General features: G+C 47.4%; 6 protein-coding genes across 6 annotated transcripts; 5 read left to right on the top strand and 1 right to left on the bottom strand.

The window, feature by feature from the left end:
• Positions 1–1,513: 1,513 nt before the first annotated feature.
• N7510_003375 (uncharacterized protein) lies at positions 1,514–2,629 on the top strand (the record flags this gene model as incomplete). The annotated part of the gene is made up of 2 exons (XM_056975302.1): positions 1,514–1,926; positions 2,089–2,629. 2 exons carry the CDS (start codon positions 1,514–1,516, stop codon positions 2,627–2,629), a joined length of 954 nt encoding a protein of 317 aa, XP_056835258.1.
• Positions 2,630–5,606: 2,977 nt separating this feature from the next.
• Positions 5,607–7,469, top strand: N7510_003374 (uncharacterized protein; the record flags this gene model as incomplete). The annotated part of the gene is made up of 1 exon (XM_056975301.1): positions 5,607–7,469. The coding sequence occupies one exon, from the start codon at positions 5,607–5,609 to the stop codon at positions 7,467–7,469; it is 1,863 nt and encodes a 620-aa protein (XP_056835257.1).
• A 177-nt stretch (positions 7,470–7,646) lies between these two features.
• N7510_003373 (sodium:solute symporter family protein) lies at positions 7,647–9,945 on the bottom strand (the record flags this gene model as incomplete). Its single annotated transcript, XM_056975300.1, has 4 exons — positions 7,647–8,957; positions 9,013–9,290; positions 9,343–9,604; positions 9,658–9,945. 4 exons carry the CDS (start codon positions 9,943–9,945, stop codon positions 7,647–7,649), a joined length of 2,139 nt encoding a protein of 712 aa, XP_056835256.1.
• A 2,994-nt stretch (positions 9,946–12,939) lies between these two features.
• N7510_003372 (uncharacterized protein) lies at positions 12,940–16,889 on the top strand (the record flags this gene model as incomplete). Its single annotated transcript, XM_056975299.1, has 12 exons — positions 12,940–13,378; positions 13,441–13,658; positions 13,716–13,889; positions 13,945–14,051; positions 14,107–14,543; positions 14,599–14,727; positions 14,777–14,978; positions 15,466–15,530; positions 15,624–15,875; positions 15,922–16,251; positions 16,304–16,678; positions 16,735–16,889. 12 exons carry the CDS (start codon positions 12,940–12,942, stop codon positions 16,887–16,889), a joined length of 2,883 nt encoding a protein of 960 aa, XP_056835255.1.
• An 810-nt stretch (positions 16,890–17,699) lies between these two features.
• N7510_003371 (SNG1 family protein) lies at positions 17,700–19,229 on the top strand (the record flags this gene model as incomplete). The annotated part of the gene is made up of 1 exon (XM_056975298.1): positions 17,700–19,229. The coding sequence occupies one exon, from the start codon at positions 17,700–17,702 to the stop codon at positions 19,227–19,229; it is 1,530 nt and encodes a 509-aa protein (XP_056835254.1).
• A 403-nt stretch (positions 19,230–19,632) lies between these two features.
• Positions 19,633–22,172, top strand: N7510_003370 (uncharacterized protein; the record flags this gene model as incomplete). Its single annotated transcript, XM_056975297.1, has 2 exons — positions 19,633–19,928; positions 19,985–22,172. The coding sequence occupies 2 exons, from the start codon at positions 19,633–19,635 to the stop codon at positions 22,170–22,172; spliced, it is 2,484 nt and encodes an 827-aa protein (XP_056835253.1).
• Between the last annotated feature and the right edge of the window lie 292 nt (positions 22,173–22,464).

Below are 22,464 nucleotides of genomic sequence, written 5' to 3'. Positions count from 1 at the left end.
AGGATGAGAACCGAGGTAGTGCTAGTACGGGGTCAGCCTTGACTCCCCGGCGTCACCTCTGTATTCATCATCAACTTCTGACTAATGTACGACAAAGGTTCCCTCCCTCTTTTGGCGGTTCGTCTGGTTGGATCAAGATAGTACCTATACTAGTCTAGGGATGACCAATAGAATGGATGAAGATGAAAGTCATCAATTTTTGCTGTCCCACGGGGGTGGATGAGATGGGGGTTTGCCCAGTAGGGTGCTAGGCTCAGAGTAGCGTGTTTAAAGTGTTGTATTAGCCTTGTTGCTGCGATTATTCTGATATGTCTAAGTATTTGTGGGTTGAAGTCCACATATACTGTTGAGAGATAAAAATCATAGCGCGGTTGGCAATACGGTCCATAACAAAGCTTCCCTAAGTTAAGCAGTGAAATTGGTTTCGAACTCTCTATAGCATGTCTGCGCTACGCCACCACATCTCCTCTATAATCAGACCTACATGCGGGAAGTGACCCTCTACGTTTCCCCCTCTTCGGCAAACGGCGTCAATGCACAATTCGAGAAAAGTATAGAATCCTTCACTCGAGAGCAAATAATGTCATCTTGGGCATATGTAAGTAACATCTGATATCCATAGTCACAATAGAACTTAGACACATGTCCTAGCACTGCACCTAGCAGGAACTAACCCATTCGCTTAAAGCCTATCCTTATATCACATAGGCAAGGTGATATGAATGGAATTCTAAGATAAAGTAGAAATATTCATTAAGCAGGTCGAGATTATGTTCTCTAGCCTTGACCCGTGCTGCCTTTTTAACTAGCCTTCACATGCAAGAGCACGATTAATGTTAGACTTTCTTGCTTGGTTGTCAAACTCATCACAAAGAAAAGTCGCCACATTATAAAGGTATAGGGTAAGCTTTCGAGCAGGTGATCATAAAGGGATTCTAGCATAACTAGACTGATGCTTCGTGGCCTACCACCTTTATTAAGAGGTGCTTTGACGCTACCGAACTTTCGTATATTACAAGAGATTCTTAAGATAACACGCTTACTGCAGCTAGCAGCCTGTACCATCTACGATACAGATAGTTCCCAACTGCGGATCATGTCGTGGATTAGCTCACACTTTGAAGAGGCTAATTGGTCGCAATACAGTACTTCCGGAAATCGGTGTCACCACCTACACTGTTGGATTGTTTATCGAACCCTAGTGCCAAGATCTACTATATTTAGAATAGCTCCGGAATAGCAATATTCTTGTATCGTTGTGGATACAATATTGTACTCTAACTATTTCATGACTCTGGGCTCATAACTGTATGGGCAATATTTAATAAGCCCCGCATTAGCCTCACATTCGCCATAGCCTTCCCCGCTCTCGCCGAAATAGCAGAACTGGTCTTATTCCGTTCGCAATCAGCTGATCTCTCAAGGCAGGGTATTCTCTCCTAATTGAATTTGTCTTTTGATAGGACAGCTCGATACTAGAAAGTACCGTTTCGTCAACAAGACAAACACCACTATGGACGTTGTAGCTTCTGCTCAAGCTGCCGCAGCGCTAGCTGGCATGTTTCTCGAAATTGTGCAGGTTACGAAACATGCTATCGAAACGATGAAAGGAGCACGAACCGCTCTAGTGGAAATGTTCACTCGCGCAGAACGCATCCGTCTAAACCTGGAGCTCTTCCGCGCGCTCACTAACCGACTTTCTGACCCTACGGAGAAAAATACTGCCCTTTCATTTAATGAGAGTGCATATAGGCAGACTGCCAGCGAGGTGCTCGAGCTGGTGCGCAAGGTTGCTGATTCGGCCAAACATCACGACTTCGTTATGAAAGTCAACTGGTTGTTCTACAGATCAGATGTGGCCGCGCTTGTGAAGAAATTAGAGGAGAGAGAGAGGGATCTGGGACTCGTATTAACTTTCATTGCTGCGTACGTATTGGTTGCCCTTTTGATTTTGATAATTCGTTATGAGATTATGAGACGAGTATAACCCTGGATGGCTTTTCCGGCTATGAACACTACTGAATGAAACTATCTTTCTAGGCAATCGAGTGTCGTTACTGAGAGCGAAGTACTCGCTCTGAGAACCAGAGTCGAGGAGCGCACGAAGGTCAGCGATACCTTTAGTAATGTTCTTCAGGGGGAAGGCACCCAGATTGCATTAGATAGTAGAAATAGCGACGACGAACAAGTGTTATCTGAAGAGCTGAGGCCAATGGCTGGGTGGACCAACATCGTCACAGCCCCTCCTCAAACGCCGCCTACTCTGTGGCCTGGAGTTCTGATCAGGGAGTCCTTTACTCCAGCCTATCTCGAAAAACGAGATAAACTAGCTGAAGCATCATACTTGGGCGACTGGGCGACTGTGTTGAAAACCGTCGATGAAGGGAAGAAGATCTTCAATGAGTCATGGCCCAATACCGTTCGGCTTCGTATGTACCGCGAGCTATCGAAGTCTATACGAAATAAACTCACTAATTCACAGAACCAACCAAGAATTATCTTGGACTGTCTCTCTGGACCCCGCTCCATCAAGCTGCCTATATGCGAGCTCCTGTTGGCGTTATCTCACAGCTGGTTGGACATGGAGCCTTTCGTACGAATATTCCGTCTATTTTTTCGAGACCAATGAGTTGGCATGCTGAGATCATTCTACTAATATGATACCTTATCGACTAGGAACCCTTCCGACTAGTCAGACAAAAGGTGAATTTCAATTCCCAGATCTCACCGCCGTTGAAATTGCCCGCGAGCTTGGATACGACGATATATATAGCATCTTGGCCCCCGTAGTCAGACATGCTTTGCCTGCCGTAACCATGACTTTCCTCCAAGCAAAATTCCATGAACTCCTCCAGGCGGAGCTACAGGAATGCGGACCCTTGTCCCATAAGGGTATACGTCTGCCGCCGTTGGCTGCATTGACAGAGCTAGAACGCCCGGAGATGTGGTTTCCTCTTGCGTTGTTTCGGAAGGTAAGTGTTGTTTTCGGGGTGAGGCTTATTGATAGGGATGAGAGCCTAATTGTTTCTGGTAGGCATTTCTGTTTCGTCTAGATGGAAGAGAGTTGGTGGTGCTTAGTCTTGGACGTAGACAGTCGCCGTCAAGGCAGGTCTTTCGTATCACGACTGAGGGATGGACTGCAATTCATGACGCCATCATTATAGGCTAATAAAGAGATGATAGTTGACAAGTCATTCTTTCGAATAAAGAGTCTAGAAGTCTCTTAGCTCAACGAGTCAGGGCCGCTCTACCACCACGCGAGCCCGGATAAGCAGGCTGAGTGTGCAATAGCCAGGAGTAGGCAGTGGGTTGAGAATCACGGCTGCGTCGTGCGATCGCTGTATATACCACTTTCAGATGTGCTACTGCATAGAGGTATTGGGTCGCCCTGATCCGCCTGTAAGTTTCTGTATTTTCGTTGGACTTGATTCCAGCCCTGGTTACAGATGTCCAAATCACATTGTTATTGTTCCGGTTGACGGTGCCGACAATCTACGATAAAGGTATAAATCCGGCTTCTCAAGCGATTATCGCACAAGGCTTCCAACATGGTCGGTGCGAAGCTTCGTGGCTGTCTAGCTTTGATGGACGGAGCTTTGATGGTACCGAATAGCCGTAGATAGAACGGATCCTGATGATTGCGCGCTTGCTGTAGCCAGCAGCTTTAGCCATCTGGGAGATAGTCCGTTCGCCACTGATTATTATATCATGGATAAGCTCAAGCGTAGATTTAGCTTGTTTCGATGGCATAGTTCATTGCGCTACTTGTGCGGTCAGCCGTCAATGAAAGAGAGGGAGTTGGGAATATTGGACGTGGTGCATCGCCGAGGTAGCGCTATGACACGTGATAAAAACAGTCACAGTTTAAAACAATAAACCGGTAATGTACGGTACCACGACGAAAATCGGGCGTGTTCTGATACTATGCTAATAATAGACTAGTGTTCCTTTGTACTAGGTTTGAGAAACAATGAAAGAGTGTAGGTGGTGACCCCGATTTCCGGAAGTTCTGTATCTAGTGTTAACACTGGTGGTTAATGAAAGATCTGCGCGTACTAAGGGAATATGGTTTTCGAAATAGGATTACGAAGTGCAACTGTACACTGTGTGTAAGAAAAAATAGTGACGGCGCTATTCCCGAGAGGGGTTCAGCGCCCGAGAGGGGTTCAGCGCCCGAGAACGCTACACTACTGGGAGAGGGAAAGGGGTATGGCACACCAGTCTGGCGGTGGTGGGCGGCAGGACGGCAGTGCAATGGGAGCAAAAATTGGCGCCCGCCGGTAGAATTCGAAATAGAATACAACATGAAATGTTGTACTTCCACCGATCTCATCCTCAGCGTTCGATATCCTTTATTTATGTGCATCTTGGGGGTCTTATCTATCCTTCGGTGTTCATGCTGCTGACACAGATAGCGATATTCAAAAACTAGGCTAGAAGTAGAGTGCCAAGTTCGTATTCGTAGCCGGCTCCAGGCACCCCACCCCCAATAAATCGCCTGAAAAATCCACCATTCACAACGCAGAGACTAGCCTCCCTCGTACATTCGGTGCAGGGTAGCCCCTCTATTTAAGGAGGTAGAAGTGCGCAATGGTAATTCTTCAGATCATGGCGCGACGGGCCAAAATGCGGTCTTGCCTCAATATCCAGCGGCCTAGTCTCATGTCGCGTGAGTCTGTAGAACCGAATGAAACATTATTATTGCTACCGAGGATCCGAAGGCAGCCAGACCTGCTTATTTTAATTTCCATTTTCGTTGTCAAATGACCTAAAGACTGGCCGCTTTCCCCGATAGGCTGGCTCCCCACCCTACATGGCGCACTAGAAGCATCCACTCAGAGGCTATAACAACCGCCACATCGTGCGCATTGCTTAACAAGCCGAGACAACCCACCAAGACTTTTTTGCCGAGAAAAAAATAATTTCCCAGTTTATTGACCCTCGTCGATTTGATCTTGTCACAAAACATGTGTACATTTGCCTGATAATAGAAAAATGCATCTTCTCTGCCATCTGCACAATCTCCAACGATCCAAGGGGCAGGGCAGACCCTGCGCCTAATAATGCACCGTCTTCACCACGGTGTAGATATGACCAACGGAAGCACTGCGCCAAGACCCGTTTAAACGAGTGGCAGAAAGACGCCAACAAGTTCATGGCAGTGTCAGCCACGACTAAAATAGTGCTTTGGTACGCCAAGAGCTGATTGCTAGTTCGTGGGGGACTCGTAATCCTGATAGGGGTGCTTGCTTTTGCCTCTCAAAGTTAAATAATTTGGGCCTAAGCCCACAAATTTTGTTGTTCGAGATAGATATCTCTCAGAGACTCTAAGTCATGCTGTGAAGGCGTTACTTCGTGCTTTGCGACAGATATCTTGAATCCCCAGTTGATACCGATTTCAGACTGCCTAAGGCTTCTCACAAAGATACTGACAATTGTGTGAACTCCGGGGTGAGCCTTGTCTCAGCCTCCTTGGCATTTCCCCCTTTAAAGGTCTGGTTTGCCTCTGTTTACTGTTTCGTGTCATTCGTTTCTTCTCTTTTATTGCATCTCAATAAGCTTTTATCCCTCCTCTATGAAATGAAGGCGTCTGTCTGTCTTTGAATATGATAGACTGGGCATACTGCTTTGTTTTCATCTGCGGCGTTACAGCATTTTCGGCATTCGAAGATGCCGACTTGGTCTCATATGTGACTGTGAGTATGTTGACAAGGCGCACAAAGTATGAAAATAACATCTTCGCCAGCAACCCCAACTCCGAGCCCTCAAATGGAACATTTCATACTATGACCGCCCTGCTGTCGATCCAGGATATTGGTTTGTTGCGCCTTACTTTACCAATGGAGGTGAACCTAAAAGCAATCGCTGGCAACCCTGCCAAATTGGACCGTATATCTTTGATCAAGATGGAGTACGTATCTTCGTTTACACAACGTACTAGTATTTATCTAGGCATGATACTAATACCGTTGAAGGAACTAGTCTGGGCAGGTTGTGACTTCGATAACAACAATGTGTGGGACTTTCGTGTGGTAGATACCATGGGAAATACTCCACATCTGAGTCTGATTCTACAACAAGAATATGGCGTCGATGATGCCAAAAGCTCCGCTGTTATCTACGATAATTCCTATATGATCACAAACGAGATCCCTGGCCCTCTCGATGACCTGGACACACACGAACTCTATGTGCAGACCCCCCGAAAAGCCCTTGCGTTGGTGCACAAACGTGAGCAGAGAAGCCTGCGCGACTTGGGAGATGCAAATGGGACAGTGGAGGTTCAAACAGGTGGATTCATGGAATTCAATATTGAAACAGGCGACATATTGTATTCTTGGTATGGAACTGAGGAAGTGACTCTGGACGAGTCCTATCTCATGGGGCCTGACGTGGAACATCCGGACACCGACTACATGCATCTCAATTCCATCGACAAGAATGGCGATGACTATTTAATATCGGCCCGACATACCAACACCGTTTATTTAATTTCCGGTAAGACCGGGCGCATAATTTGGCGCCTAGGTGGGAAGAAGAATGATTTTGAGATGGACTTTAAATTCTCGCGGCAGCATCATGCCAAGTTCATCTCTTCAAACAATACCCACACCGTGATATCCCTACTTGACAATGGAGCCGACCTTGTCACGGATGATGAGAAGACTTCATCTGCCGTGTATATCGAGCTGGATCTCGTTGGCATGAAAGCGAAATTGTTGAATCGCTACGTGCGCCCCGATGGAGGTCTAAGTCGGCGCCGAGGAAACATGCAAACTCTTCCGAACAACAATGTTCTAGTCTGCTGGAGTGCTGGAGGCTACATGAGCGAATTTTCACATGATGGAAAGCTCCTCATGGATGCTAAATTTGCATCTGACAGATTTTCTACATACCGAGCGTATAAATTTGACTGGTGGAGCCAACCTGCAAAACCACCAACGCTCACTGCGGCTTGGTATGGCGTCAAGGGATCTGAGTACTCAACCGTGTTCCATGTCAGCTGGAATGGAGCTACGGACGTCAAATACTGGCGTTTCTTCGCACAGGCAGGCAACACCACGCGAAAACAAGAAATTCAGACTGTCCCTAAAACTCGCTTTGAGACAACATTTATCTCGCGAGGTTATCTGGACTGGGTCTCGGTGGAGGCGCTGGACTCAAAAAAGCGTGTTCTCGATTCGTCTCCTGTTGTCCGAAGCTCGCCTCCAGAATATTGGCAGGGAGATGAGTTTCCAGCTCCAGATGATCCTAAAGGAGGTGGGTTGGGAAATTTAACAGTGGCCGGTGTTTCTGTCGCATTTTTCATGGCTGGAATTTTGACCAGCGGAGGCTGCTGCGCCCTGTTCCTACTCTTTCCAGTCATTCGACAATATTATCGACAACGATATTCGAAAGTGCGACAAGACAGCTCCTCGGATTTTTCGGACCCGGAAGACGAAGAGCTGTTAAAGCCTGGGGAAGCTTAGCGATCTCGTGAACTGTTTGTTTCATGTCACTACACGATTGAAGCGTGACTCCTTTTTATACCCATGTTTTTAGTTCAACCACATAATTGTAAATATAATATGTTCTCAATAACCTTTCACACCAGACCTTCGTTTTATGCGTGGGTTGAACCTTTAGGCTTCCTCCACTCAGAAGAATTAAGGCAGCTTGCCTCGATTGGAGTACTGCACAGAAGATTTCCAGACACCTCTGACACCTTTTACAATTGCATGTCTTCCATCGTAGAGCGGGAAGACCACAACGGCTCCAAATGCCCCAAATTGCCAAATGATGGCCACCGTTGTCCAGCCGGAGAAAAATGACTTCGTAAATATGTAGTCGCGGTATAGTGGAAGGGGCCAGGCGACAAATGTGATGAGAACAACAATGGCAAAGATTATTATGGCAATCTTTAGCCATCGATACAGCTCCTTCAAAGTTTCTTGGTCAAATGGATGCTGAATATCGTCGAGGCTAGTTAGAATTGTTAATGGAGCCGGCACAGGAGTTTTCTCGCCGAGTGCACCAGTATTTTCAAGGTCAATGGCTTTTGTAGGTTCTGACTGCTTGCTATCAGGCAATGGCTTGATAGAGCCAGCCTCTGACGAAGATTGCTCTTCCTGCTCTTGCTCCTTAGGATCATTGAGAGTGCTCGTGTCTGACCCTGCATGAAGTTGAGCTTCATCCGCCAGTTCAATGCGCAAAAACTCGCGCCAATCAAATCTATAAGGTTTATAAAGCGACAGTACGACGGAGTATAGGCCGGGCGCGAAAAAAGATGCGATGGCTGCATAGAGAGCTGGATACTCGTTTGAGGTGGTATCGATATTGATGGCACCATACATGGACTTCGCAGTTGCAAGCCAGACGGCCAGGCCTGTGAAGAACCCGAGGACAGGGGCAACAATTGCAGCCAAGCGAGTTTGGCGTGACCAAAACAAGGTGAGCACTAGGGGTATGATACCAGGGCACGAGATAACAGGCCGCAAGTAGTTGATCCAAGTCATGTTGGCGCCTCCGTAATTCATAGCAATTGAAATGCCACTGATAAACACACCATGAATGACGACTGTCAAGTGACTCACTCGGACGAGCCTTTTGTCGGTCACCTGTGGATTGAGGTATGTTTTGTAGACATCGTAGGAGAGAATGCTGCTCACGGCAATCAAAGACGAGGAAACCGTGCTGGTAAGAGCCATGAAAAGGAGGAAAAAGAAGCCAATGATTCCTCCATCTCCGATGAGAGCCTTCAGAGTATAGGGCATGACCATGCCCATATTGACCTCGGTGACACTAAGCGTACCAGGATAGGTTGGAAATATTGGCGTATTGTGGATCGCTCGAGTTGCCAACCCAATGACGGTGCCTAGTCCCCATGGTATCCCAAACACCGCTATCGCAGCAATAATGTAGCCGGGGACTGTGGCCCGAACTTCTGTTGCAAATGACTTCTGCCAGAACGCGGTGTCCTATTCGTGATGCGTCAGCTATGGCCCTGAGGACATTTGGATTCAAGAACCTCACCATAACAACGAGGGCCAGGTTCCCGAATTTCAGGATCAGCCCCCAAATGATGGCACCCTTTGACTTGAAAGTGAGAAGTGATCCCTCGTAGTTCCCGGCAACATAATTATCGCTTGCTGTAGCAACAATCTTGTCGTAAAGGCCACCAAGTCCCCCAACTTTCGAGTTGGTTAAGACGGCAAGAGTGAAATAGATAATGAGAATTAAAGCAATCGCGGTGTGTAAGAAATCAGTCAGGAATGTGGCTTTGAGACCACCCACTGCGGTATAGAGTACAACTATAAAGTCTCAGGCCATGGCCTTGGTAAAATGTGAATTGTACAAGCTTACCTCCAAGTGGAATGAGAATAGTTGCCGCGACAAAGTTCATCCCGGAAACTCCATAGATAAGCTGTGAGCCTGTCATGATCATTGAGGCGCATCCAAAAACGTTGTTCACCAGATTGAGTCCGATAAACGTTAGATGGGCAATCCGACCATATCGCATTCGCACGATTTCAAGTGATGTATGCGCGTATGGAACTCGAATTTTCGCCATGACACCCAGAGCGGCCATTAATACAATTTGGAAGCAGAGACCAGATCCCCACCACTTTGTTTTTGTGTTAGCCGGTCCGAGGACATAAATCACAACGTTTTGCATACCAGAGGAAGCGCCAACCCATAACGATAGGTCATCGCGGCCGCCAACACCGTTTCATTGATCCACATCCATGATGAGAAAACGGCAGAAGCTGTCAAGCCCGTACCGACAGATCGGTTTGCAACCATAAACATCTCGCTTTTCCCGGAATCTTCTGACAGATAGGCCTTCTGTACTCGAATTGCGACGAGAATTACACCGCAGAAAAGAACTCCAAGTCCAATGAGGAGGCCATAGGCTGCTCCCTGTGGAATAAGGGCCAATCTGGCCGTATCTATTGTGTTGGACATTGTCTGTGCGGCCAAGAGAGCTCACTATCCCGAGCTGGTGGGTAAAATATTTATTGACTCCAAAAGTCCATTGCATTTTAGTTATTTAACCTTGCAGCTGCGTCAGACCAATGCATAGTTGAGTCTACTCGGTAGTTGCGTGCAACAATCAGACTGCCATGTGGTCGGTGCTTCTTACGTCGACTGTAGCCCCAATTGCGTTATGCGAATACAAAAGCGAACCAACAGGTCTAGGCACAGCGTTTTTGAAAAGCCAAAAAGGTGATAATAACATGCAAACGGGTTGCAAACAGAAATCCCCACGAATAATAGGTGGACATGAGGGGGATTGTGTCAGTATTGCGTGTAATCATAAAGCGATGGCGAACAACCGACTCCCTATCACGAACCAACAAAAGGACATAGCGCTGCTCCACAACGGCATCAAACGAGGTTATGGCATCATGTATCGGCCGATAGAAATATTTGACATCCTTCAGGACAATGACGGGATGAGGCTGATGATAAACGGAGGAGTTGTCCATACAGGTTGGCATGACCTTGAATTCCGACTCAGTGACATGAAGACTCTTAGCATAACCATTTCAAACTGACAATCGTTATCCAGCTCGATTTTTCTTAGCTTCAGTTTGATCTGGTTATAAGGTAAGTCGTCTGGGGTGCACCTCTCCTCTACTTCAAACCAACTTGGCCATCAATCCCTATGCAGTGGAATCAATTTGCATTTATTCTTCCATGGGGACAATGTGTGATAGTAGGTACTACAAATCATTAAAAACGTCGAAGAGATTTCCTGGTCGATAATATAGCATTCCACAAAAGGAAGGATATACACCAGAATATGCCCCAAACCCACACTTATAAATGCTGATCCAAGACCCAGTTTGAGCGCTAATGCCGTGGTGAATAAGAGCAAGTTGTTGGAATGGAAGCATTGTCTCTGGATTATAGTCCTCTTTGCCATGGTAGCTTGCTTCATATAATGCCTACCTGTGGCTATAAAGGGCATTTGCAATGGTTTTCTCGTCGCATTCACGCAGATTGAAATCATGCCGACGACATCATAACGTAGCCAACCCCGTCAATCTTGTCGATATTACAGAGGTGAGGTCATGGTGCTCATCACTTCTTCTGTCAAGATCCAATATTCTATATGCTTTCCCCCGAACGTCATAGTATGCGGCCCAATAATACCGCTAGCGCTGCTATTAACCAGTCGAGACCAACAATGGCAAGACTGCTCAGAATACTGACACAATTCCCGACAACCTATAACCTTAATCGACCTACAAAGTCCACGAAAGCCGATGCAAATGGAATCGCATAGACGCTCCTTTTCATTCTCCTTTCCATTTTACTGGAATACGAGCACCTCCACGTTTCGTGGAATATCAAAACCAGGCGGAAGACTCTCGACCAGATGATGCTCATTCGGTGGTTGACGCAATGTTTCTTATATTGCATCGTCGGACGCGCAAGTTGAAACTGAATCCGGCAGGCATCGCATTGTTATTGACTAGTGAGACAATCTCCTGTATTGTGCACCGCGGTAATGCAGCAAGATACGCAGCAGTAACGACTACAGGAAAATCGCCAACATTTGGGATAGCCAGAAGTAAAACTCGTTCATTGTAGGTTTTTTTTTATGACGCGTCTTCCATCTCGGGCTTCTTGATCCTTTTTGCTCTGCTCACGCTCTAATCGCCACACCCCTTGAGGATTCTCGCGGGCGATGTCGAAGGCCGTCCTCCCGTTCATGTCCTTCGCCATCGCATCCAGCCTCTTGTCCTGAAGCACTTTGAACCATGAATAGGCACGATAAGAGTCGAGCCTCGCGACTTGATGTACCAGGGTCTGCCCCGAGGTATCTGTATCCGTAAGGTTGTAGCCATTCCCTTCGAATATTTCAAGAGCTTCCTTACAAATTGCATACTTTTCAGGACCAGCACTACGGTTACCAGATCCCTTACACGTTCTTAAGAAAATGTCAAAGTCTGCTCGTTCGAATTCGAATTCCTCAACGCTGGGCTCTTCTGAAAAAAAAACCCCCGTCCTTGGAAGATATGGATAGTCTGACAAAATAATGCATACGGGTTTGCACCGCGTTGAAACAAAGCAGTCTCCATACGTTTTAGCGTTTGCCTTTACTTAACTCCAGCACCACAAGTATAGACATCCGCAGCGATACAGAGAAGTGGAGGTGCTTGGTTGAGATCCAAGTGAAATATTGAGGGACTTGCGTTCTTTTCCGGACTGCACCAGTCCTCTGCTATGCCGGAGAAAATGGATGATAGTCGACTCCGGCGGCCAGAAGTGATTCTACCCGGGCTATAGACCCCATGAAAGCCGCATACCAAAGGTCCAGAGCGACGAAGTTCCGCACTTTGGGTGGCGGCATGCTGATCGTTGCCCATGCACTGAGATCGGTTTTGTCGGTTTCGCTGCCAAGATTGACTCTGTACTGGCTCTCTCCGCCCTTGCTTAGCGTGGGCGATGGGCTTGACGAAAGCCAGTAGTGAGTCAGGCTACAGTACTTCCGGAAATCGGTGTCCTCCCTATTCCCAGAGCCAAGAAACACGACTATTTTGGTAATAATCCAATAGTATCACATAAAATACCGAGTTGTTGTATAATACTGGCCTATATTTGTCACAGTCAGAGCTGACCATCAGCATTCCCAATACTCCCAGGGCATGATGTAATACCAGATGGTCAAGATGCCATTTTCGGGGCTTTTCAGCTAACCTAATTGCTGCATGACCCCTCATGGCGCTACATGTACTACCAAAATGAAAGAAAATTGTCCCATACTTGGCCATATGGTGAAAGCTGCCACCTTGCATATTCTTTTAAAGTTCCATCTATGGCAACATGTACATAGCAGGAGTGGTAGCACTTAATGGATATATAAAGGCACGCCAAAGTCGCCACCTTTGGCATACGCCCCATAATCTTGTATATATTTGAATAAGTTAGCTCTAACGACATTTTATCATGACAGTCACCTTATTTTCCGATTCAGACCATAAGGGTGGCATTCACGAATCGGTATCCACCGTCCGAGATGTCACAAAGTCATCATTCTCCTCTGAGGGAGAGATCGCACCTCTGGGAGAAGTTGAACAAGAACGCCGGTTTTGGTTCCAGCGGAGAAAACACTTTAACCCCGACGCAATAGCAACCCAGCCCTCGGTCTACGATGATCCAAACGTGGCAAAGGCATATCAGCCTAGAGCAGACTGGGAAAACCTCCATCGATTCGATCCGTCCGCCCGATGGACATGGAGTGAGGAGTATCGGTTGGTTCAAAAGATTGATGTTCGGATTATGGTCTTTGCATGCATCATGTTCATGGCTTTGGAGCTGGATCGGTCCAATCTTCAACAGGCACTGACCGACAACTTTCTCGAGGATTTGCACATGACAACCGACGGTATTGTGAAAACCTTATCATTTGCCCAAAGTAGCACGATTACTGAATCATCTCGCTTTCAGATTACAATCTTGGAATGACGGTGTTTCGACTCTCGTTCCTTTGTGCCGAACTGCCCTCTCAACTTGTCAGTAAATGGGTAGGCCCAGACAGGTGGATCCCTACGCAAATGGTGATCTGGTCGGCGGTCGCCATGGCGCAGTACGGACTGAGTGGACGAACGGCTTTCCTTGTGTGTAGAGCACTGCTTGGGATCCTACAAGGAGGGTTTATTCCTGACGTAAGTTGCAGCAATGCGATGACGAAACGGAGTAACTGTCGCTCACAAAGGTTTTAGGTAATTTTATACCTTTCGTACTTCTACAAGCATTTTGAACTGTCTTTGCGACTTGGGTTCTTCTGGACAGCCATGAATTTTGCGGATATCCTTGCTAGCTTCTTAGCATTTGGTATATTGCATCTTCGTGGCGTCCAAGGCCAAGCTGGATGGCGTTGGCTTTTCTTGCTGGAGGTAGGCGAGCAAGATTTCCACTAGGACCAAAACATGAATCTCACTTCAGGGCTAGGGAATTATCACGTTGCTTGTCGGACTGTCGGCATATGTTCTAATGCCCCCAGGGCCGTGTCAAACGGCCAACTGGTCACGGGGCAAGTCGGGCTGGTTTACCCCACGGTGAGTCATTTTTTACTTCTATTTTCCCAATACTGAGGAGACTGATTCTCTGTAGGGAAGAAACCATTATCGTGAACCGGGTGATCCGTGATGATCCCAGCAAAGGCAGCATGCATAACCGAGAACCCATCACCCCGAAGCTGCTTTGGAAGAGCCTGCTTGACTATGATCTATGGCCGCTGTATATCATTGGGCTCACATTTGAAACTCCAATGACAACTCCGAAGCAGTATCTCACGCTAATACTGAAGGGCCTAGGATTTGGGACTTTTGCTACCAACCTCTTGACCATCCCTAGTCAAGTACTTTCCATGATAACGATGCTCACCATAACCTACATATCCGAGGTTACCGGACAACTAACCCTGGTGTCCGTGATGGGTCAAATCTGGGCACTACCATTTGTGGTATATTTGTATGTGGTCGACATTAACACTGCGAACAAATGGTCTGCGTGGGCGGTGATGACTCTTCTCTTGGGATACCCAAATTGTGAGGCCAGTCCATAAAAAGATCTGGAATCAACAGTATCTGACAAGATATACAGCACATGCAATCCAGGTCGGATGGAACTCTCGGAATTCTAACACCGTTCGGTCTCGTACAGTCTCGGCTGCAATGTATAATATGTGCGTCCAGGCCTCGTCAATTATCGCCGCAAATATCTATCAGGCCGGTAAGTGCTTCGTTCTAAGGTCCTTCTGTTTTTTCCTAATCCGACTTAGATGATGCTCCTCGCTATCGAAGAGGCAACCGGGTTTTGGTGGCACTCGTGGTAACAAACATTTTTATTTACATTTTTACTAAGATCTACTATGTCTTCCGCAATGCGAAACGGAAGCAGAAGTGGGGTTCCATGTCTGAGGAAGAGAAGGCGCATTACGTGGAAACCACCAAGGATGAGGGAAACAAACGGCTAGACTTTCGGTTGGCAAATTGAGGAGTATTACCAAGTTGGTCAGGAATCCTGGACATCAACTCTTCCCGTTTCCGCGTGTGCCGTGATCCGTTTCAGACTTCTACCATTTGCTATGCATTCTGCATGTCGTGCTTAGAGCGTTGGTACACATGCAATATGCCCCGCTTCCGTTTATGGATGTCATCAGCAAGGGAGTCAAATTGTTTAATGCAGATAATTTCAATGGTCACATTTTATACAGTTACCCGCCTCGTAATAGCGCAGCATCGCGCAACTTCTAGTCTGTATCGTGCCATCATCCCCGTTCCACTGAATGTAAGTTGATTACATCCAGGCCTTTCATGAGCGAATATTTCACTTTTTTTTGTGATTGATTGCGAATAAAAGCCACTTCTCACAAAGCACCCAGAACTTTTGTTGTCCAACCACAGCAACAGACATCAGAAGGTGTGCTTTGACGAAGAATGTGCGACATCTGTATACATTCATCTAAAGCGGGGTTGCGACCAAATGTGGCCAGGACACTGTGGTCGAGGACGGATATCGGCATCAAATCTCAGGTAAGTCTTGACGGAGTAAGAGTATAAAATGAACACCCTTCCTCCAGCTTTCCTAAACATTCCTTAGTTTCAAGATCTATATCCTCTGAATAGTTAGTACATACCTCTTCATAATTATGGCTCCCTCTGTCACTGAGGCCACGGTGCCTGCAGTCCATACTGCAGAAGGCAAGCTCCCTTTGAAAGGCGCTGAGCGAGTGCCTTTAAAACTGAATGGTGCTCTGGATGCCTTTGAGTCATTCGATGTCACTCCAATTATTGGACGCGAGTTTCCCAACGCTAGCCTGAAGGACTTCCTGCGTGCTCCGAACTCCGATGAACTGCTTCGAGATCTTGCAATTACTGGTCAGTGCTAATGTCTCATAATGATTCTAGGCTAATAATATTCCAGTGTCCCAGCGAGGGGTGGTCTTCTTTCGAAAGCAGGATGGCTTGGACGACGATTTGCAGAAAGAACTGGCTCAGCGACTTGGAGAGCTGTCGGGTAAACCGCGAACTTCCGGGCTACATATTCATCCAGTTGCAAATTCAGGCCGGGAACACAGTGTCAAGGATGATGAAATCAGCGTGATCAGCTCCCAGCTGCGGCAGAAGCTGTACTCATACCGTAATACTCGCAAACAGACTGCTAGAAAGGAGTGGCATAGCGATATCACTTTTGAGCCCATTCCGAGCGACTACACAATCTTGCGTTTGACAGAGCTCCCTAAGACTGGTGGTGGTAAGCATGAGACATCTCTCATATGATTTGCAAAACTCACGCATTATTCCAGATACTTTGTGGGCTTCTGGCTACGAGGTATATGACCGCCTCTCGCCGCCGTATCAGAAATTTCTAGAAGGGTTGACTGCAACGTATGCGCAGCCTCGTTTCAACCAGGTGGCCAAAGAGAGCGGCTTCGAGATTTATAGCGGCCCTCGTGGTGCCCCGGAGAATGCCGGGGAAGAGCTGCGCGCGGAACACCCAGTGATCCGCACCAACCCTGTTACAGGATGGAAAAGTGTCTTCGCCGTGGGCAGCCATGTTGAGAAAGTCAATGAAGTGACTGAGGAAGAGAGCAGACATCTCCTCGATTGGTTTGTAAACTTGATCGTTGAGAATCATGATCTGCAAGTGCGCTATCGTTGGCAAAATCCCAATGATCTCGGTATGTTTATCTTAGACTTAAGTTTGCAGACTGCTTATATCTGACATATTTGATAGCGATCTGGGATAATAGGTCGGTATATCACGCAGCGACCTGGGACTATGAAGAGATTGGTCCGCGAACTGGCCACCGCGCTGTCGGTCTTGGAGAAAGGCCATATTTGGACCCAAAGAGCACTGGAAGACGAGAAGCACTGGAGAAAGGTGAATGAAGCCTTATCCTCACCATTCACGCCATTTCCGAAGTATGGCTTGCTGTTTCGGTGAATGGAAAGAGTGCACGCCAGCGATTATTTTGCTTGATATCTCATTGCATTTTAGAACAGTTTTCACTCATTCAGTTACAATACAACCGTTCTTGGCCTCCATAATTCAGAGTAGTGTATACAGAATCAAGCCGCTGGTCAGCTCCGAGTGCGACACCCACTCAAATATATAATTTATCCCTGTAAAACCCTCCTTTCACCTTGAGATCTAATGCCCCAAAGCAGAAACTGGGTGGGCGCATAGTTAATCAAACATTCAAGAGTAGAAAGCGTACATCAACGCCAAGATATCCCGATCGACAGAGCTAGATACGGAGCTGTCGGAAGCTAAGATGTAGATCGGGCCACGAGGCCCAAACTGTGGACCGTAGCACCGCTTACCCGAGCCATATTACGATTGCCTCGTAGGTTGGCGTGTCGGCTGCTTCGTGTGACGAGACAGCTTGCAAAGATGAACGTTAGCGATGCAACAAAAACTGAAACGGCATCCCAAATTAAACTGGCGATTCCACGCGTGAAACCGGGCCTGATCCAGAGTCACTTTGTTTTTACCAAGGGGGAATGCAGATTCCATGGGGGGATCCACGAATAGTGGCCAAGCATTGGTTACCGTAAACATTTGCTTACTGTCCAAGGCCATATGATCCAATGACTCGTCCACCATAACTTTCTCACTGACCGTCACGTTTCTTTTATCACGTACTGCGTCGTTCGGATGACACTGGAGGAAGTCGTTCGCACTCAATTCTGCCCACCATGCAGTTCTATCCCAAGGCGCGCCAGCCCCGGCCCAGCATTCATCATCCCTCGGTTCAGCCGCGTCGAATGTCTGTTCTGAAAGCGACCACCTTCAACCTTCTCCTGCTGCAATTTCTTTTCCTTGGGCTTTTTTGCTATCTGTTCGGATCTCTCTTTCAGCAGACTACACATGTTGCGAACATCAATTTTCTCTTTGTGGACTACGATGGCGGCGCGATCGGCAGTGCGGTTCGAGCTGCGAACCAGCAGCTCAAAAGCCCGGATTTCCCGTCATTGGTTGAGCGATCCGCGCAAGATTATCCGCAGACCACCAAGATCGATCGCGCAGTCTGTGATATCAAATACTGGGCAGCATTATACGTTGTGCCCAATGCCTCAGATCGGCTAACAGCCGCACTTGGGGGTGGCTCAGCTGCTTCTGCGTACAATCAAAGCGACGTTCTCACCATGGTCTGGAACCAGGCGCGTTATCCGACCGTGGCTGACTCCGCTGTTTACGGGAGTCTAGAATCTCTCGCCCAAGCCGCGCGAGTTGCTTACACTCAGGCCGGTGGTAAACGGATCATTCAAGCCCTGAATAGTTCCGATCCTGCTGCCATTAATGTCTTTTCTAATCCCTGGATCTTGTCTTCAATAAATATACAACCGACCACACAAGGATCACGACTTATCTACAACACATTGGTGATCATATTGATACTCATCCAAGAATTCTTTTTCTTGGGTTCCATCAACGGTCTCTACCAGCAGTTTCGACTCTATACGGTTGTGACACCTCATCGAATTGTGATCGCTCGCCTAATCCTTTCGGGTGTCTACACATTTTTGGGTTCCCTGTGTACTACAGGCGCAATCTGGGCTTTCAGACATGGATGGCACGTAAACGGCAGCCAGTTCGTGCTCAACTGGATAACATTGTGGCTCTTCGCACATTTGAACTTTCTGGTTCTCGATGTTTTCAGTATCTGGGTCTCCCCTCCGTTTGTGCCAATGGCACTGATAACCTGGGTTGTACTCAATGTGACCTCGATTCTTCTTCCATTTGAATTATCACCTGGCTTTTATAGATGGGGCTATGCCTTACCTGCGCATAGCGTCTTCCAGGTTCTAATTGACATCTGGTCCAGGGGCTGCAACCCGCAGCTCAACTACGCACTCCCCGTTATGTTTGCCTATGAGGTTGTCGGACTTGTTCTTAGCTCTATCGGCGTGTATCGGCGTGCCCATTACGCTTCAGTTAAGCAGGAAGCGGACGAGAAACAATTTCAAGAGCGGGTCGAGGCAGCAATCGCGGAGCAAGAGGAACTTCGGGTGGCGAGAGAGATAACTAGACAAGGGACTCAGGGAAGTGAGACTGAACAGGAAGAAATGACTGATAGGCAACGACGCGGAACTGTTACGACACTTGAAGACCAAGAGGAGCTGGCGAGCAGAATCCGACGCGATATGTCCCGCCCTGAGGTTGACAGGGCAGTCACAAGGCGCGAAAGCGTCGGTCCCTGTTTTAATATGGCCTTTACAAAATGATCAAGACATCACTATCGTCTACATGTACTATTAGTTCGGTCAAAATAAGCGTTCTGTTTTCTCATTCTCTTCCTCGAGCTCTTGGGTTCTCTTCAGTAAGCCAAGCGAAATCGACGAGCCTTTTGTGCTCAGGTTCTTCTCTATTCCAAATTAATAGGTTGTCTTCGTTAAGATTTTTCTCAGAATGACCTAGTAGAACTTCTTTTTCGAAGAATAAATCGTCGTGGATGCAACGTTGTGATCGCTCGGGTTAATAGAGTCCGGCGTCGCGCGTGTCAATAAACCTTGTTCGTGACATATAATGGTAGCTGGAAGCGCGACCGATAGCAATCCATTTTTCTCCTTTCATCACCAAAGAGATACACATTTGGATGCATTGGATGCCAAAATCTGAATAAGCGCCATGTTGTTGCTAACGACATTTGTCTTGTCATTGTTGTCGACGGCGAGGACCGTCCAATCCTTTTCGCCAAAATCTTTCCATCTTGGCTCTACAACCGCAATTGATGGGTTTGAAGCTTACACTGAAAGCCTTATCACATTGGATGAAAGCAATCCTGTGCTTACCCTCGACTACGGCTCCGAAGTTGGTGGCTTCCCTTTTGTGGAAGTTCAAACCCCTAGCTCAGCCGTCCAAGTTCAGTTAAAATATAGTGAACCGTACGATGGTCTTGAATTGCCCCAAGGTGACGGTCCTTGGTATTACATCCCCCTATTCGTCAATAATTTCCGATGGAGACTGATTATTGTTACAGGCTGTATGTCAATGGACTGATGAATTCTTTTCGCATCGAAACTTTCAATATCACCGAGTCCGGAAAAGTCCAGTCATTCTTTATCCAAGGTGGCTTTCGATGGCAATCTATCATGCTTCTAGGGAACGCGTCTCTCACAATCAGCAAAATTGGAGTTCAACCTTCAGTAGACATCAAAGATCCCGAATCTCTGCCGGGAAGCTTCTCCACTTCTGAGGATATGTACCAAGATGTATGGAACTTGGGCGCACGTGCTGTACAGGCAGCATGCGTGGATGCTGGTTCACAGCCCTCCACCTGGGAAGTGTTTGACCAAGGCACCCTCATCAGAGGACAGTATCCGGCTGTTTCCGCACTGGGTGATGGTTTTGGGAACTACACACTGGATTTCTCCACCAAGATATCTACTGGAGGTACAGGGTGGCGAGTCGCTGGCGGCGCAAACGGTGGCTACGGTCCTTACTTTGTGTTAACCTCCAATCGGCCGGGATTGATCAGTTCCAACGTTACTTCGATCCCACAAAACAGCTTAATTGCAGGATATGGGTTCAGTCTCATAAACCAAGCCATTTTGCCTTCAGCGCCCCCACAGACCTATTCAATCTCGAACATGACGATTGAGGAGGGCACCTGGTACTCCATTAGTACTGTCATCAATTCCACGGGATACACGATCTCTGTGGACGGCCAACAGATCGCCTTTATTGAAAATGGACCTTTTATCAGTTATGTCAGCGGAGCCTGGGGGTCAGGAAGCCTGACTGATGGTACATTTGGCTTTGGGCCTTACCTGAACCAAGAGGCACTTTTCAAGGATGTCAAGGTGACTGCACAAAATGGAAGCGTGATCTACACAAACTCTTTGACGTCAAACGACACACTGGAGGAGTTCGCAATCGCAAGCAACAAATATTCTGTCTGCCTTGATGGTGCCAAGCGAGATCGAGAAATTTGGATCGGCGACTTCGCTCATACTTCGCGTATAATTGCAAGCAGTAGCGGCCGCTTTGACTACATTCAGAGCATGATCGACTTTGAATTCGACTGGCAATATCCACCAGGGCCTGCACATGGTCTTGTACCCATCCAGGCTTACATGGGAGCTGGAAAACAGTATCGTGAGGTTTATTATCCATCAGAGTTCGGAGAAACAGATTACCAATTCTTTTTTCTCCTGGTACTCACGGACTACTTTGCATTGTCTGGCGACAAGGCACTCCTGAGCAAAAATTGGGATGGAATAAAATTGTTAGTTCAGACTCTGGTCGATCGCTACTTCGACCCAGCCTCTGGGCTTATGGCCAGCCCTGATGCCTCCTGGTTTACGGCACAGGGCACCCAAAATGCGACAGCACCAACCGCCCTATTTCTCGTTACCCTCAACCAATTGGTTCATGTTGCCACTGCTTTGAGCGAGTCACAAACTGCAATGTCCTGGACCAAGATGGCGACCCGACTAGGCAATGCCATCAATAATCTCCTGTGGAATGACAACCTAGGCGCCTACAGCTTGTCACTCACTCAGCCCAATGATAGTGCTATACTCGCAACCGCGTTCACGATTCGGGCTGGTATCGCATCTCCTGCACGCGTTGCTAGCAGTATCGCTCGCCTCTCTGACGTCTTTCTGAAAATCGGTTACAAGGACAACTCGGCAGCGAGCGATGCTTCCAGTACGCAATTATCGCCAAACACCCAAGGCTTTTTATTCGAGTCACTTTTCATCGCTCATCTACAATACAATGTGTCCGCGGAGGCAGTTCTACCAGCGATTCGAAACTTGTCTGAAGTCTTTTGGCCCAAGATGGTTACTCAAAATGAGTACTTTACTGGCGCGAGTTGGGAGTACCTATATCAGGATGGTAGTCCAGGGATTGGTATTTTCACAAGTCTAGGTCACCCTTGGGGAGGAGCGCCGACATATATATTCAGTAATTACATTTTGGGCATTCGACCAGAATGGAACAATGCCATGGGAGAATACGAGTGGGTTTTTGATCCTGCATGGGACATTGCCGAGGGGCTTGGTCTTGAGTGGGCAAAGGGTAAGATGCCACTATCCTCGGGAGGGTATATCGAGGCCGAGTGGAAGATATCAGGGGAGGGAGAAAAGACCATGAAGCCATCAATGGCCGCCACAGTTGTTGGAAACAAGAACGTGAAGGTCAACATTAAGAAAAGATCTTGAGTGAAGGAATTGGATATCGAGTCTCTCATAGTGAATTGTCGCTTAGGCTACCGTATCCTCAACAAATGTCGAAAGACGTTTAGTAGCGTTTTTCCTTTTGCATTTTCGCACTTGTTGCATTTGTCCCATCTATTGTCGGGAAGTTCCGAAACATCCCCCGCTTAACTACCACTAAGGTCTCCGAGTCCCCTTTTTCCCGCGCATGGATCACCTTTTTGCGGGGAAAGCCTGCACCTCGGGTTGTTGATCACCGAGCGCATGGGGAAAAAATCAAGCTGTTAATATGTTTCTT

Source organism: Penicillium lagena (assembly GCF_028827675.1).
Source record: "Penicillium lagena strain IBT 129212 chromosome Unknown utg000002l_segment0_segment0, whole genome shotgun sequence".
In the NCBI taxonomy this organism is placed as follows: Eukaryota; Fungi; Ascomycota; class Eurotiomycetes; order Eurotiales; family Aspergillaceae; genus Penicillium; species Penicillium lagena.
The sequence above is the reverse complement of the archived record's forward strand: the minus strand, read 5'-3'. Positions and strand labels throughout refer to the sequence as shown.